General features: G+C 40.1%; 1 protein-coding gene across 4 annotated transcripts; it reads left to right on the forward strand.

The window, feature by feature from the left end:
* The first annotated feature begins 224 nt into the window (after positions 1 to 224).
* On the forward strand, positions 225 to 7,963 carry nell3 (NELL (neural EGFL like) family member 3). Of its 4 annotated transcripts, none has more exons than XM_082183231.1 (5): positions 227 to 1,067; positions 1,238 to 1,835; positions 3,975 to 4,528; positions 4,647 to 4,713; positions 4,810 to 7,963. In XM_082183231.1, the coding sequence occupies exons 2-5, from the start codon at positions 1,256 to 1,258 to the stop codon at positions 6,336 to 6,338; spliced, it is 2,730 nt and encodes a 909-aa protein (XP_082039357.1). In that variant the 5' UTR covers positions 227 to 1,067; positions 1,238 to 1,255; the 3' UTR covers positions 6,339 to 7,963. The 4 variants fall into 4 exon arrangements, with proteins under 4 accessions (XP_082039359.1, XP_082039357.1, XP_082039358.1 ...); XM_082183232.1 differs by having other exon boundaries at positions 1,241 to 1,835; XM_082183233.1 differs by having other exon boundaries at positions 225 to 1,835; positions 3,975 to 4,333.
* The last annotated feature ends 7,958 nt before the right edge of the window (positions 7,964 to 15,921 follow it).

Raw genomic sequence — 15,921 nt, forward strand, 5'->3', positions numbered from 1 at the left:
TTTTAGTATTAAATGCCCTTTTTAAAAGTATGCTAAAGTGTACTTCTTTTTCACAAGGATAAAATACCACAACTTTTTTATTGTCTAGACATCCTTTTTCAGTAATAGCTCCTTTTTTGTAGCCCAGTATTTGGTGTTAAAAGTGTCAAGTCGAATATTGTACAACATAGCACTCTTAAATTAAAGGGAAAATAAACATCAAAGGAGGAAAAACAGATGAACGACAGGAAGAGTAAGGGGTTAAACTCAGGCTGGGGAAACCTGATGCTAATTAAGTCTTTGGAATGCCACACACAGGCTGTGTGCCGAAACCTAGCAAGCCCCCTAACTAGACAGCATTTTTGGCCATGATTTGCGGATACAGCAGTTTTGGGACATTGTTGGTGTGTGCAGCATTATTGTGCATTATAGGCACACTTGGAGCATTTGTGAACATCACATGTGCATAGGATTATTTGGGCATTATGCATGCAGCAATTTTGGGCCTGCTTGGCACAAAGAGCATATTTTGGCACACATACATTTGTTTTGGGCATTATATATGTGTGCAGGATTTTTCCAAACACTTCTGGAGGAGAATAAAACTAAACTGAGCTTCATTCTTAAACAGCATTTGTGGGCATCAAACATTCCTAATTTGTTCAAAAATGCAGCATTTGACAATGATGCCCAAAACTGCTGCTTACATTGCCCAAGAATTATGTAAATGCACATTTGATGCTCAAAAATATTGCATGTGCACTTACAAATGATCAAAACTGTTGTGCATCTGCTTGTGATGGCCAAAATACATACACCAATAACACAATGTGGCATAAAATGATGATTCTTAGAAAAACTGCACACATCTATGATGCCTACATGTAGCCTACATATGATGCCCAAAGAAATGTTGCCTAGATAGGGAGCTCACTGGTTTTTGAGACACAGCCTATAACATTCTCCTTCAGAAGTGTTTAGAGTGCTCACACACACACACACACACACACACACACTGCAGCAAAGGAGAGATGCTCACCTCCTGCTGTTTATATTTTAACTGACATTCCAACAGAAGGCAGCTGCAGGTAATATAATTTCACTATTTAAAGAGTTTATCTGCGGATTTAGGCAAAAATCAAAACATCTTTAAGTTTCAAAACATACAGTTGTTGACGTAGCCTACTTTCTTTCAGTTCAATGAACTCTTTTAAACGCGTTTTCCAGCTTGAGTCATAACTGTTGTTTTTTATTTTAGTAGATAAATGAATTAACAATGTCATCATCCAAAAAAACACTATTGCTGCTGGTTTATGTATTATGCACGTTCCGCTCCGCGAGTTCGGGGGACTCTGGAGACGCCAGACCCTGCTCCGGATCACACTGTCCGGGAGGCAGATCGCCCAGACCACCGCGACAACACAGTCCGACAACACAGAGCAGATCAATAAATCAACATCATGCTCCCTTCAGCTTTACATCTGAACATCACGCTACGTTTCTGTCCCAGCGCGGGCGGTCTGGAGACCAGACAAGGGAAACCGTCCAGACGCGCGTCGCTGGAGTGTTTGATCCTGTGTGCGCAGATTGCGTTACGCCTCAAGGACCAGATCATGTTGCGAACGACACCGGGGAATGTAAAGGAATTGAGTGTCGTCTGCCTCTGAGGATACGACAGAAGCCCCGATCGAGACCCTGTGCTGGAGACGGGTGTGTACCCGAGCCCAGCCAACCAACCCTCATCCATGTGGCAGACAGAGCCGCTCAGTTTCTGGGGGAATTTCCGGACATTGGATATCCCGCATCAGAGGTCGGGGCTCCTCTGGGAGTTCAACTCACGTGTGACATCAAACCAGGTGAATTGAAACAGTGGTTCCAGCTGTTCTGCACTTCTTGGCTGAAATAGCATAACACTTAACCAAACAGAGTAAGGTATTGTATTACTATAGTGTATTAAAAAAGGAAATCCAGCTAAAATTGTTTTTTGCTATACTTCACAAAAAGTACCATGCTACAGTATGCTTTGTTTAAAATGGCAATCTCATGGTATTATTTTGAAACATGTAATAAGTCATTTTCATTACTTTTTCCACTAACAAAAAAGTACCACGTTTGTTAATGTAGGCTACTGGTAATACCATGGTATTCTTCAAAATACCTTGGGCTGTGGAAAATGCATAGTTAATGAATATGGGAATCATTCAGTACAATGATATAAATCAGGTGATTCCAACCCTGATTTTTTTAGAGGTAACACTTTACAATAAGGTTCATTAGTTAATGAACTAACAATGAGCAATACATTTGTTACAGTATTTATTAATCTTTGTTAATGTTAGTTAATAAAAATACAGCTGTTCATTGTTCATGTTAGTTTACAAGTAACTAATTAACTAATTTTAACAAATACAACCTTTGATTTTAACAAAGAATTAGTAAATGTTGAAATTAATATGAACTAACATTAATAAATGCTGAAGAAGTGTTATTCATTCTTAGCTCATGTTAAAGTTAACTAATGTTGAACCTTATTGTAAAGTGTTACCATTTTAGTTTTACATCTTATAATTTCATAAAAAAAATGTCCATAAATTAATAAGTAAAATTAGAATTTTTTTCGAATTGTTTATTTATTTGATAATTATATCACAATCAAAGCCCCTCAAGACGTCTGGGATTACCTTAATGAATTCCATATCATACTATCACTGATCCTTGGTGCCCCCCACTTTTTAAAAAAAAATTTTTTTTTTTATTATTATCAATAGATGTAATAATCTAATCCAAACTACACAGAATAAATCTCTTTAATGCTTGTGTGAGACGTTTGAGTATATTTACAGACATCACAGAAGAATTCTCTCTGTTGTCCATGAACAATATGAGAGGCATGCTGCAGGGTGGGGAGTGTGCACAAACTATATGGCTCCATAATACTCATAGTTTATTTGATTTTTCACATCACTACTGGTATTTCCATACTTCAATGAATAGGGGAATTTGACAGCTGGCCCAAGAACCATTATTGCAAACACACACATCTGCTTGGCTACACAGAGCTGCAGAACCGCTGGCAGTCAACTGTCAAGAAATTGCAAACTACTTTGATCCATTTCCATATGATTGAAATAGTTCTACCACCGAAAAAAAATGGCACTTGGTTGTAAAATTATGCTATGAAATCGTTTTGACATTCACACATCAAAAAGCTGTTAACTGATACTAATTTACTAATCACTTGTTTAGATAACCATTTTCTCAGTTCACACAAAATTGCATCAAAGTAAGAGCATGTTAAACTGTATGTCTCTAATTACTCCAAATAATCCTTTTTATATAGAAATATGAGGTAGAAAGGACAACTATTAATGGGAATGTACATGTCATTCTTAAAGGTGCACTTTGCAGGATTTTCAGTTCTAATAGTAAACGACGCCCTCTTACCGACATGATATCAGGCACGCGGTCCAACCGACGCAAAAGAATACCAGCGGGAAAATTAGTGATGAGCTGTTTGCAAATATTTTTGCAAATATTGTGTTTACAATGCATAAATGGCATTTTTTGTGTAGCCACCTTCAGTCTTGCTCGCTAATAAAAAATAAGTACGTGTCACCATAAAAACATAATTACAATACTTAGTAATCTGTCAAATTTCAGACAACAGTCAAAAAGGCAATAGCAACATTAGCAAATTGTTTTGTGTCGAGACAGAAGAACTTAGTGAAGCTTCCAGAGCTTCAGACAGGCACAATAAAGTACCGCCCTCACCTGCGCCGCGTGTCGCCAAAGGTTGCAGCCCAGAAACATTGTAGACACAAACACCGTTACACATTTCTAATGGATCATAAGTAATGATTGAGAGGCATTGTTTTTGAGTCTATACTTCTATTTTGATGTTTTTCCGAAAATCCTACATAGTTCATTTTTAAAAGCTTATCATACACTTTTTGAGTTAATGCCACTTAGTCTTGTCTGTTTCGTTCTTTCACAAGGAGAGAATGAGGTCCCTGCCGAGGACGCACTTATCCTACACCTACAGCTGGCAAAGGGACAAGAGAAGCTGGTGGAGGCTTTGAGAGCTCAGCAAGTGGTGATTCGTGATCTGCAGCAGAGGCTGGTGGAACAGCAGGGAGCCCTCCTCTCCCAGCAGCGTGAGATACTCTCCCAGCAGCGCCGCATGTTCGAGCAGATGGATGTGGTGAAGGCTCAGTACGGTCTGCTTTCTGAGACGGTCAAGCAAGTCTCTTTCCAAGGTCTGCAAGGAGAACTGAAAAGCCATTTCGAAAGTCACCTGGCCGATCTTCAGAACCAAGCACGTAGCCACCTGCAAAAGTCCTATGCTGTGCATAAGGTAGATGTGGACGCCAAAGTGATGAATGTAGTTGGGGACGCAGGGCGTCCATTGTTGGGCTGTCGAATTGCTTGTGGACCTGAGGAATACTGTGACTTCCAAAAGGATCCACCGCAGTGTGAAAGGTGCACTATGTGTCCCCCTGGATTCTTCCTGGTGTCACAGTGCTCGCCCACTGCTGATAGGATGTGCCAGGTGACACTGTGGCAGAAATTGCATTATGCATGCAATACATAAGATTTCAGTAAAGAGCAAGCAAAGGTGTATGTGTTAATCTTTAACATGTCTTTGAGTAACAAATATCTATCAACAGGACAGGGATGAATGCCTTGAATTACCGAGCTTGTGTGGGGAGCGAGTAAAATGTCTTAATACCCCAGGTAAGCAAAATAAAAACATGATGCAACTCCAATGTCTGCCTTCAAATGGTCTCTTCCTGGGATTCATCAAACCTATTTTTTTGTTTTGTTCATCAGGAGGGTTTCGTTGTCTTGGTGTCTCTGAGAGGGAGATTTCCGCAGGGCTGTGCGGTCATGAGTACTTCTACAGTCAGGAACTTCAGGAGTGCCAGGCTTGTTCAGACTGTGATGGTGAGCCTGTTGGCATTCCCTGCACTTCCACCAGTGATGCTGTATGTGGAACTGTGTCTGAGAACATGCTCTCACAGTCTTGGGCTGCTTCGATTGCCATACCACCAACAAAATCGAAGAGTACTTCCATCTATCCGGGGCTACAGCTTAATATTCGTGGCAAAGAGGGAAACAACCTATTGACCAACCATGATGATTACCTCAATCTCCAACAACATGGACTGGTCTGGATAGACTACAACTTTGCACTAAAGCACAGCTGCAGGAACTTTCTCCAGGTCGGGATACGGATAAACGGCAGTGAAGAGGAGGGTCGAGACCTTAGCGGGGTTCGAATTGAACAACCAGAGAGGAAGTTCTTCCAGGGTGTGACTGTAAGTGCAGCAGTTGAAGTGGAACCCAGTCATATACTGACACTCGTGCTGAAGAGTCCCAACCAATACTGCAACCAGAGTAAAGATATTCAAGTCTATGAGCTTGGAGGGGCTTCGTTCAGCTTGCTGTGGCTATCCCATGACACCGGTGCCGTGGCCATGACTGCTCAGATGTCAACAGCAGCCCACTACCAGAGTAACCATCGCCCAACCTTCCGTATAGTAGCTGTTTCTGATCCCTACATAGTGGCACTGACCCATGACAGCCGCGGGGTGCGTTTCATGGAGAGTGGCGTGGTGAAGTTTGTGCTCCAGCAGGCCATCTATTCCATGGGCCATGCTTGTGTTCGAGAAGGTTTCTCACTGATTGCCTACGTTAACCGAAATGGCACTAACCAGGAGGTGCTACGCTCCTTTAAGTCTGGTGTTAACTACAGGGACACGTCCATCACCCTTTCTGGAGCCACAAGGGTAGACAGAGAAGACTGGCTTAATTTTGAGATTGTTGCCCCATCTCAGTGCAATGTCCGCTACTTTGGCGATAGTTCTGGGATTAGTATGCTAAGCTTGATCTGGATCCCCACCACTGTCTCCTCTACATTCACAGCCACTGTCTCAAGAACAGGTCTTCCCTCTGGGGCAGTACGAAATAAACCCCTGCTTTTCAGGCAGATGAGTCCGAATACAGACCAAATGCGGCTAGCTGGTTCAGGTGAGGCACATGCCCAGAGGAACTTTGTGTTTTCCGAGGCCGGGACGGTCAGTGTGGCCCTCAACCTAAAGCTGATCCACTCTTGCAATGTGGTGAAGCTGACCCTTTACCGGCAAGGTAAGGATGGAGGTCAGGCCTCGTCCTTGGCCCAGCAGGTGGGGGGACATATGCCTGAAGGTAGTGAGTGGGCCAGCGTGGGGCTGAGAACTTCATTCGAAGTGCAGAATGGTACTGCCATCTATGTTTCTTTGGACTGCGTTCGTGGGCGAATCAACCAGATCACCCATGAAGGAGGCACCAACATCTCCATTCTTTGGTTGGCATCATGATCCCAAATATGCAGATCAATGGTTTTGTAATTAACCTGTTTTTTTTTTTTTTTTTTAATGGTGCTTTCACAAGGTGCAGTCACGCAAAGTAGAAACAATACAGCTGAAATGCACAGGTGCTATTAATACTCCTCTGGTAATCAGATTCTATGTTTATTGGAATTATGTGAGGAGTAATGTAGGAATAGTTCAGTTACAGAAATAGAAATATTGAACATGTTTCTTTCTTTTCTTGGCCGGAACAATGAACTTTAAAAAAGTACTTTAAGTGCTTTGGCTGGTTGAGCAGTGACCAATTTTTCACAAGAGAGTTAATGATTTTCTATGTTAACTATTTACATGTGTTTGTTACAGAGTGTGTTTGTTAAAAATGAAGTAAGAATGTTTTTTATACAGTATGTATTTGAGAGCTGATGTGATGATTTTACTGCACTTAATCGTAGTGCAGAATGTTGTACAGTGCACACTTTTGTGTTTTTCTTTTTAAACCGATTGGGATTCAAATAATATAGCTTAATCTATATGAAAGATATAGATGCATTATTGACTTATTTTTTGTTTTAATATTTTTACAATAAGAAATCAAATTACGAAAATCCTTTTGCATCTTTCAGATCATGAATATTTATATTTAGTACTATGAATGAACACTGCTGGCCATAATGTCCTCTCATTGTTTATATTTTATATATATATATATATATATAAAGAAATACAAAACAGACACAAATTTGTCCTAAGTTACAGTGTAGCGTTATTAACTGTAAGTGGCATATGTCTTCTATTACTCAAATACTGTTGCCATATGCTGCCTTGCATACCATGTTTAATTGCTTCTGTATGTGCTCAAACTACAGATCCCAAACAGTGAGGTGAACAAACATTTGGCAACATTAATGCCATGTCTGTTTTGGACTAGTGCATTTTGATGCAACGACTGGGAATTAATTTACTCTAGACATGATGTAGTGTGTAATCTTTGATAAAACAAAATTAAAGTCATAACAATTACAATTTTGCCAAAGAACAATATTCTTTTTATTATTTTATTTAAAAAGCTTTTTGGTGATGCCAGAATTTATAAATTACTACCTATGGACTGAAATCTGTAATATTTCGAGAACATGATCTGGATCATTGTTGATCCCAGATGTGTACCAGACAACCTTCTATTGGGCACTGCGTCGACTTAAAGAGGGCAGCAGTTTGGTGAAACCTCAGATGGTAGTACAGGACATCTTTACACTGAACTACTTAAGTGTGACAAAGAAAGAGTCATGTCATTGAGCAAATAGTGCCCGAGATATATTTGCAATAAACTTCATGCAAAAGTTTTTCAGAAACTTGATAATGGAAACAATTGAATGTCTGCCGAAACATGACTAATAGTCCTTAAATTAGCAGAAAACTGATTGTGAGAAACAATAGAATGGGAATGGAAAGCAGGTGTGTAGAGCGCTGAGCCAGATGTTTCTGGTGTAGATCAAAAGAGATGTCACTGCATACAAGAAAATATCCATATAAATGCTATGGTTGGGAAGAGAGACAGACGTCAACTATACAGAGAGAGAAAGAGAGAGAGAGAGAGAGAGAGAGAGAGAGAGAGAGAGAGAGAGAGAGAGAGAGAGAGAGAGAGAGGGATGTATGAAAAGTAAAAATCAACTAGAAGTGTACCTGACGTCTGAAAGTTCCATTTGTTTGGAAAGAGATTTTTTGCTGGTTAGTTTCGATATGTGGTCTTCTTGGTTTTTACACCGTGGAGTTTTATAGCTCTTTTACAGTATTTTTTACAAATATGTTTACACATTTTTTATTAAAGTCCATCTTTTGTGATACAGCCAATCAAAAATACAGGACTTTATATACCCATGTCAAAATGTTATGTGTTAAAACCGCCCTATATATGATTTGAGATAATTTTTTCAAATGTGTGTTCGTGTGATTCAGATACGAATATATGCACAAACAAATTAACATACAAACAAAAAACAATACAGCTCTCTTCCAGATGTGAAATCTATTTCTGCATTATAGGCCGAAATAATTTACACATGTAGAACCAAAGTATGCATACTAAATAACTGAACTTTAATGCTGTGTAATTAATAAAACAAGGTTTCATTATTATTATTGCTGATTAGATTTCCAAATACCTGCAGTACTTCGACTCTGAAAATAGCATACGCCTGGCTTAGAACTTGACTAGCTAATCACTTATCCACATCAAAGACCTTTGTTTTTTTTTATCTGAACACTGTCATGGATTTAAGTGTATGCACACTATGACAGCAAATCTGTGTGTACACATGTTTTATAAATGATGCCCCAGGTTTTATGCTTTATAAGCTGTGGATTGAGAACATATTTATTTTGAGATTTCTTTGTCCATATACTCAACAGTTCACATAAAGCAGAACAAACAAAAACTTTTAGAAGATCTGAAACTAATATGAAAGGACAATGAAAACCCAAATGCAAACACAACCTTAAAAACGAATACAATTTCATTACATGCCTTCACAAATAAACCTACTCTGTCAATGATGTAAGTTTACATTCTGGTCAGAAATTTGTTTTCTTTAAAAATATATCCAAAATTAAGTAATTAAATTAAAGGAATACTTGGAATACATTTTTTTTTTTTTTTTTAAGACAAAACAAATTGAAAGATGCAATTATTCCAATCTATTAAGCAGATCTCTAGATGAATACCTTTATGTTTGTAATGAGCTCAAGACACAGAAAAAGTATACACTACTTTTATATATATATATATATATATATATATATATATATATATATATATATATATATATATATATATATATATATACTGTAAAAAAATTCTAACCTCTCCAAGTCAAAATTTTCTAGTGACTGGTCACATCTAAATTTTGAAATTGGCCCAAGTGTAATTCTTGTTGCAATAGTCTGTTAACATTGGCTCAATGAGAAATAATACGCCAGACTAACTGAAAAATTTAGATGTAACCAGTCACTAGAAATTTTTGACTTGGGGATGTAATTTTTTTTTTTACAGTGTATATATATATATATATATATATATATATATATATATATATATCATGTGATGATACTTGTTACTGCTATCTCTCACACACCTCCTTATTTTTATGGCCAACTTCATCCTCTCACACTTTCTCTCCTCCATCTCATCTCTGTTTGCTCATTAGGCTGTTTACTGAGGCATGTTAATGAAGGCCAGCAGGTCACCACGCACAAACAGAGAGAAATTCACAGTCTGCAGCTCATGAAAGCCTTTTCAGTCTCACCAACCACAAAGACCTTCCTCCCACTCAGCAACATTTTCCAATGAACTCATAAAGATGAACTTACCGTGTTTCCTATGGAAAAAATAGTAGGTGTCTATGCGGTATTGTAATCATTACCAAGATATAACGTGATGGCACCCATTTCACACTGTTTGGATTTTTGTTAGAACACTGACAAAAATGTATCTTATTTGTAGCGACAAATGACCATCTTGTCACTTAGAGGTGTTTGTAGGGCTATCTGACACGTGGTTCCAAACAAATACACTTCCAGTCCAGTACTGCATTTATCTTCTTTATTTGTCTCAGTTCTGATGTTCAAACACATTGCAATCACCAGTTAGCATGTCCTTACATGATCCTGACATGGTCAAAAATGGTTTGCTTCCCCATTACACCTAACTCTCTTGCTCTCTGATTACCTATGTACCCTAAACCCATACTCCACCCAGTGTTCTCCAGTGGAACTACAACAGCATAATGGCTCTTACTCTATTTAAATCTAGATTTAATAAGTGAATTTGTTAACATGTAACTATTGTTTTGCCACTGGCCATGACTATATTTTTAAGACATCACTATTACTCATACACAAGGTTAATGATTTCAACAAACTTTTCGGCTCTAACCCTAAGCATTAAACTTACCTCCATTTGTGCTAAGGACAATCCCTTGGCTTGTTGAAGACAAGTGCAGTATATGACTGCATCTGAAGTACCTGTGTAATCACTCATTGGGGGAACGTCATCCTGTGATAGTGACGGCGTACCGTGGAAGCAATAAAGGTTACCAGGACCACACATAGTCAGCTTCTGTGCCTTCAGTAGGCGCTCTGTGTGAATCGTTTGTCTTATTTGGTGTTTGTCTTATTAATAAATGAATAAGCGGCATAAGATCTGTGTGTCTCCTTTACATTAAGGGAGGTGACACACATGATCTGTGTGGGGTCTGCTAGTCTCGAGAGATTGGTTCTCTTATCAGCATGGAAACTTCTGCCAAATGTGTCTCAGTGGGTCCTGCAGACTGTTGAGAGAGGCTACAGAATTCAATTAGGTTCTCGTCCGCCTCTTTTCAACGGGGTCCTTCCCACTGTGGTAGGCCCTAAGCAGGCTCCAGTAATAGAACAAAAAGTAGTAACTCTCTTGGGAAGTAGGCCATACAACAGGTTCTTCTACAAGAGAGAGAATCCGAGTTCTACAGCCGGTTCTTCGTCATTCTGAAGAAGGATGGTGGGTTGCATCCGATCTTAGATATGCAAATTAAATTGTATGGTTAAAACGTTTAAGTTAAAAATGCTAACGGTGAAACAAATCATGACTCAAATCATATCCGAGGACTGTTTTTTTTTTTTATTATAGATTTCTAGGACACATACTTCCACGTATCCATCCTTCCACAACACAGTATCCGAGTCCCTGAGGTTTGCTTTCAGTGGCGGGGCTTACCAATATCAGGTTGCGGTCGTGTCCACTTTACAAACTGGCATACCAAATCCTCCTGTGGGCCCAGGGGAAGCTGCTCCCTGAGAGCAGCTTACATCCCTGGGCACCAAAACCAGGGAGCAGACATCCTGTCGAGGCCGGGGCTGAGGCCCGGGGAATGGAGGCTCCACCCCGAGGTGGTGGAGAATATATATGGAGGGATTTTGGCCAGGCAGAAGTGGACCTATTCACATCTCAGGAACACACAGGCCGCTCTGGTTCTCCCTCACACATCCAGGTCCGCTGGGGATGGATGCCATGGTGCAAACGTGGCTTAGGCTTTTCCCCCAATCGATCTGCTCCCGGAAGTTCTAGAGTGTGGTTCTCAGACCTATGTCTCTCCTCGATGGCTCTCCATGGGAGATTGCCATCAGGAGGGACCTTCTGTCCCAAACAAAAACCCTCACCCAGACTTGTGGGTTTGGCCCCTGAAGGGGTCCAACTCATGAACTCTGGTCCCTCAATCGAGGTTGTTGAGACCATCCTAACTCTAGAGCCTCCTCCACAAGGGAACTATATGCCTATAAACTATGCTATAACGCCACCTTCACACTGGCAGTTGAAATCAGCTCCGTAATACGCAATACGCCCCCAGCGGACGTCGTACTACACCGTTGAAAAGCTTCGGAAGCGAGTAGAACAAAAATGGCGGAGAGATTAACGGTTGATTTTGTCAGTGTCAGAATGTACAATTCTGTATGATCTCTCCGATGAGGGCTATAGAGACATTAATCGGAAGGCTGCTGCGTGGAGGAAAGTTCCCAAGGACGTTGATATGTCAGGTCGGCTAAATGTGATATAGTGGTATATAGGGCTTTTAATTGTATTAACTGCCCTAATAACGTTAGAAAATCATGAAAATAAAAAAAATGACATGACAACTTATCGTTATAAAATCATTATTTATTTTATTAAAAGTTGAGAATTCAGTTTTGTTTATCAGTACCATAGCAACGCTAACTTCCGCCTGGAATTGTCGGATAGGAACCGTCCGTAGCCTTTCGCAAGAGTTCAATTTTTTGAACGCATCCGGATGGCCAACGGACACGATTTTTTTCGCACCGCACTCGTTCGGACCCGGTTCGGACCCATTCGCAGGCGGTCTGCGAATCTCCATAGGAAATGAATGACTTCCGGTCGTTTCGTAGCCGTATCGGAGCTGATTTCAACTGCCAGTGTGAAGGTGGCGTAAGTGGAGAGTCTTCAATTCATGATGCAGGAATTGCCAGCTGAACCCAGTTATGTGACTGGTTGGTTCAGTAAGTTCCTTCAGGATCGCTTTTCTGCAGGGCTATCCCCCTCCACACTAAGGTTTTCATGGCGGTCATAGCTTTTTACTATGCACCTGGGGCAATGGATATCTAAGGAGACACCCTCTGGTATCCTCTTTCCTTTGTTGCGCAGAGGTTAAGACCTGCTACACACGCAGGAGTTCTAGGGATTTCTCGCTCAGTGGTCTTACAGGCTTTTTATCTTCCTCCATTCGTGCAGCCGGACCAAGGGAAGTCCTAAGCTTTGCTCGACATGATTCACACAAGGACAGTCAGTATAGCGTAGTGGGTATTATCATTCCCATAGCGTCACTACTTCCGACGTAGCCACCTCGAAAGCGAACATCACAGGTTACGAATGTAACTATTGTTCCCTGAGAAGGGAACGTGATACTTCCTGCATGCCTGTGAGCAACTTCAGCCAATCAGAAGCTGACTTTGTTTGGTCCGGGTATCCTTTATAGCACCAATGAACGATTACACAGGTTCTTCAAATCTACAGAACAGAATATCATAGAGACTTGGAGGTGGGGTCTCTTGACAGTAAGAAACCAAATAGCGACTATTCAGGTCCCACCTTACAGCCACCACTAAAAAACACTCAGAACATCTTACCAACCGAATAGTAATGCCTTATATCTTTGTGGTGAGTTAGCAACGGCCGACACAGCTCAGATTTTCTTCACAAAGTGTAAACCTAGTTTTTAATACAAAACTATTCTGGTCACAGTAACTGAATGGCATTGATTGATTTGCTTTACTTATAGCTGAGAAGGAGCCAAGAATATAAAACAACAAAATAGGGAGAAAAAAAGCAATGTATTAGCATTGTTCCAAAACATGTCAGAAAGAACGCTCTTGCCCTGAAACAATAGGCAGCTCAGGCTCTGACAAGATGCAAGATGTATGGTGTCCTTTTAAAGAGCTGAGATCAAAGCCGTTCCCCCGTGAGCACTGAGGTTAATTGCCTTCAGCAGCAGGAACTGAGAGATTAAGTGTGTGTAAACAGCTGTAAACAAATTACCTTCAATATACAGTCACAAGCTGGCTACTCATAAATTGCACAGTATAAATTGTGGTGTTAGCATATAGCTTATATAGGTTATGTATAATCACAATATTGTGAAATATTATTACAATTTAAAATAATGGTTTTCTATTTGAATATATTTCAAAATTTAATTTATTCCTATGATAGCAAAGCTGAATAATAAAGTCGGCATGAAATGGAAGTTGCGAAACATGCACTCTTTTCTTGCATACTGTGACATATGTGCGAGTGAAAAAAATGCCCGTATGGAATTCATAATCATTGTGGTTTGCTATTGGTCGATCTCATGTGAGTGACAGGTTGTCCCGCCCTTGCTCAGTGGATGAGATGTCGCTGCAAGAGGGAGGGGAAGTTATTTTGATTGAAGATTATGAGGACACATGAATTTATTTGCATGGATAAATCATTTAATACTGCATAATTCTATAAAAAACAAGAATTGTCCATTTTGATTTCACTGTGACGAACTAGCACTTCCCATAACTTATACCTAAAATCAGAGAGAAATGATAGGTGAATAACACAGAAGCACCTAACCCTGGTTGTAAGCCGAAACATTACATAAATTGTAAATTTGCCCCTAAAACCTTGTTGGTTGATTGGAATGTTGTTCCAGGATAAACAAAGATGTCATGTGAGACTGCAGTCAAGTCACCTTCATTTATAGTGCTTTGTACAATACAGATTGTTTCAAAGCAGCTTTACAGAGATAACAGGAAATTAATGCAACAAAGATTGTTTTGGCTGTACAGCAGTTCTAGAAGAAAGTCATTGTCTAGCTTAAGCAAGTTTTTTAATTAATTTATTTCTGTTGTAAAATTCATTAGTTATTAACTTAGGGACTGCTTCCTCAACACTGTTTTCAACAGAAAACTTTTAATGCATTCTGGCTGTTCATTTACTCGACAATGGCGCAAACTTTGAAGTAGGTTTCAAAGTGCAAGTGCTGTGTCCAAAAGAGCCCATTCTCAAGCTTCAACCTTTAGCAAACACCACTTAGGTTTTATAATAGATTCTGTGGTGTTATATCATATATGCACTTAATGTCACAGGAAGATTTTTCTTGCGTTCCAAATCAATACACAAAAAGTGAAGTACATACTTTGCGGTGGTAGAACAGGCTTTGAGGACAGCCTTTTTGTCCTTTCTGAACACTGAATACTATGTGTGGCAGAGCGGCTTAGATCCATAGACTGTAAAAAAATATGGACGTAGTGTCCGTGACGTCACCCATAGGTTTCTGAAGAGCATTTTTGAAGCCTAAAGTAGGCGGAGCCGGCCGTCGCCATCTTGGTCTTGCGTCACTCCCGGATAACAGAAAATAGGCAAAGAGGCGGGGCGTGAGTGGAGCTGAGGAGCCTTGCTATGATTCTGTACTATTCTGCTAGTTGAAAATGTATTATGCAGTAACTTAATATTACTCTGAGAGTGTGTGTGTGACAGTGATTTATGTGCTTAACGTTACATGTCAGTCACTCTCTTTTTATAGTCTATGGTCCGTCAGCGCGGCATCGCTCAAGTTCGTAGAGAGCTTATTCAGTCCATTTTAAATTCTGATTTTGGCCGCCTCTCAAATGGTTTAAACCATAGATATATTGCCTATGAAGTTCAAGTAAATGCGCTAGAAAATCCGCGCTTATTCATGGATGTGCATTTATTGCATGGACGGAGAAAGCGCCGACACCTGCAGGATTTCATCTGACGGTACTTAAGCATATTATAATCTATCTGTTCCGTGAGAGCAGAACGAACAAGCCTTTATTGACGTTTTTAAATCTGAAAACTCCAAAAAGCAACGAAATTGTCAGACATCCCTTAGTGCATGTTCACAGAGGAAAACAACTGAAATACAGCGCTGGTTGTTCTCTCGAACGATACTCGACGACAACGACGGAATCCTAAGCCGTGGGCGAAGTAATGGGTGTATTAAATTGTATGAAATAATCCCGAAAAAAAGCACAAAACACTGCAGAGATGGCAAGTTCAGCAGCTAACATTTGCTGAGGTGAAGTGACGGCTAGTAACAACAGACAAACGGCTAGCATTGACATCAGCGGCAATCCGCCTGTCACTCAAGTGGCCACACCCTTAATTATGCAGAACTTTAAATATTAATCAACTAAACGGATGAGTTATAAAAAAATTCACCCCCCTCACAGTTGTTATGAAGGGCAAAATTAGCTGTATAGACCAAAGCCACATAGAGATCCAGGCTGTAAACATGTTTTTTTCTGCTGTAAAGTTGGTAATTTTAACATGGGGGAGATACAGATTTGACTCACTTCTGCAGCCAGCCCAAGCGGACAGTCAATGAATTGCAGTTTAACTCACTTCCGTGTTGGTTTCAAGAGAGAGACGGGGAGGTTGCCGCTTGGTTAGATCCCGCTTTATTATTGGTGGTTGTCATGAGTCATAGATGTGACAGCCTATTGGATGCTGTCCCTGGCCTATAGAGCTGGTAAATCCCGCCCCCTCCGTAAAACCCCG

This window comes from Leuciscus leuciscus, assembly GCF_965113295.1.
Source record: "Leuciscus leuciscus genome assembly, chromosome: 11".
In the NCBI taxonomy this organism is placed as follows: Eukaryota; Metazoa; Chordata; class Actinopteri; order Cypriniformes; family Leuciscidae; genus Leuciscus; species Leuciscus leuciscus.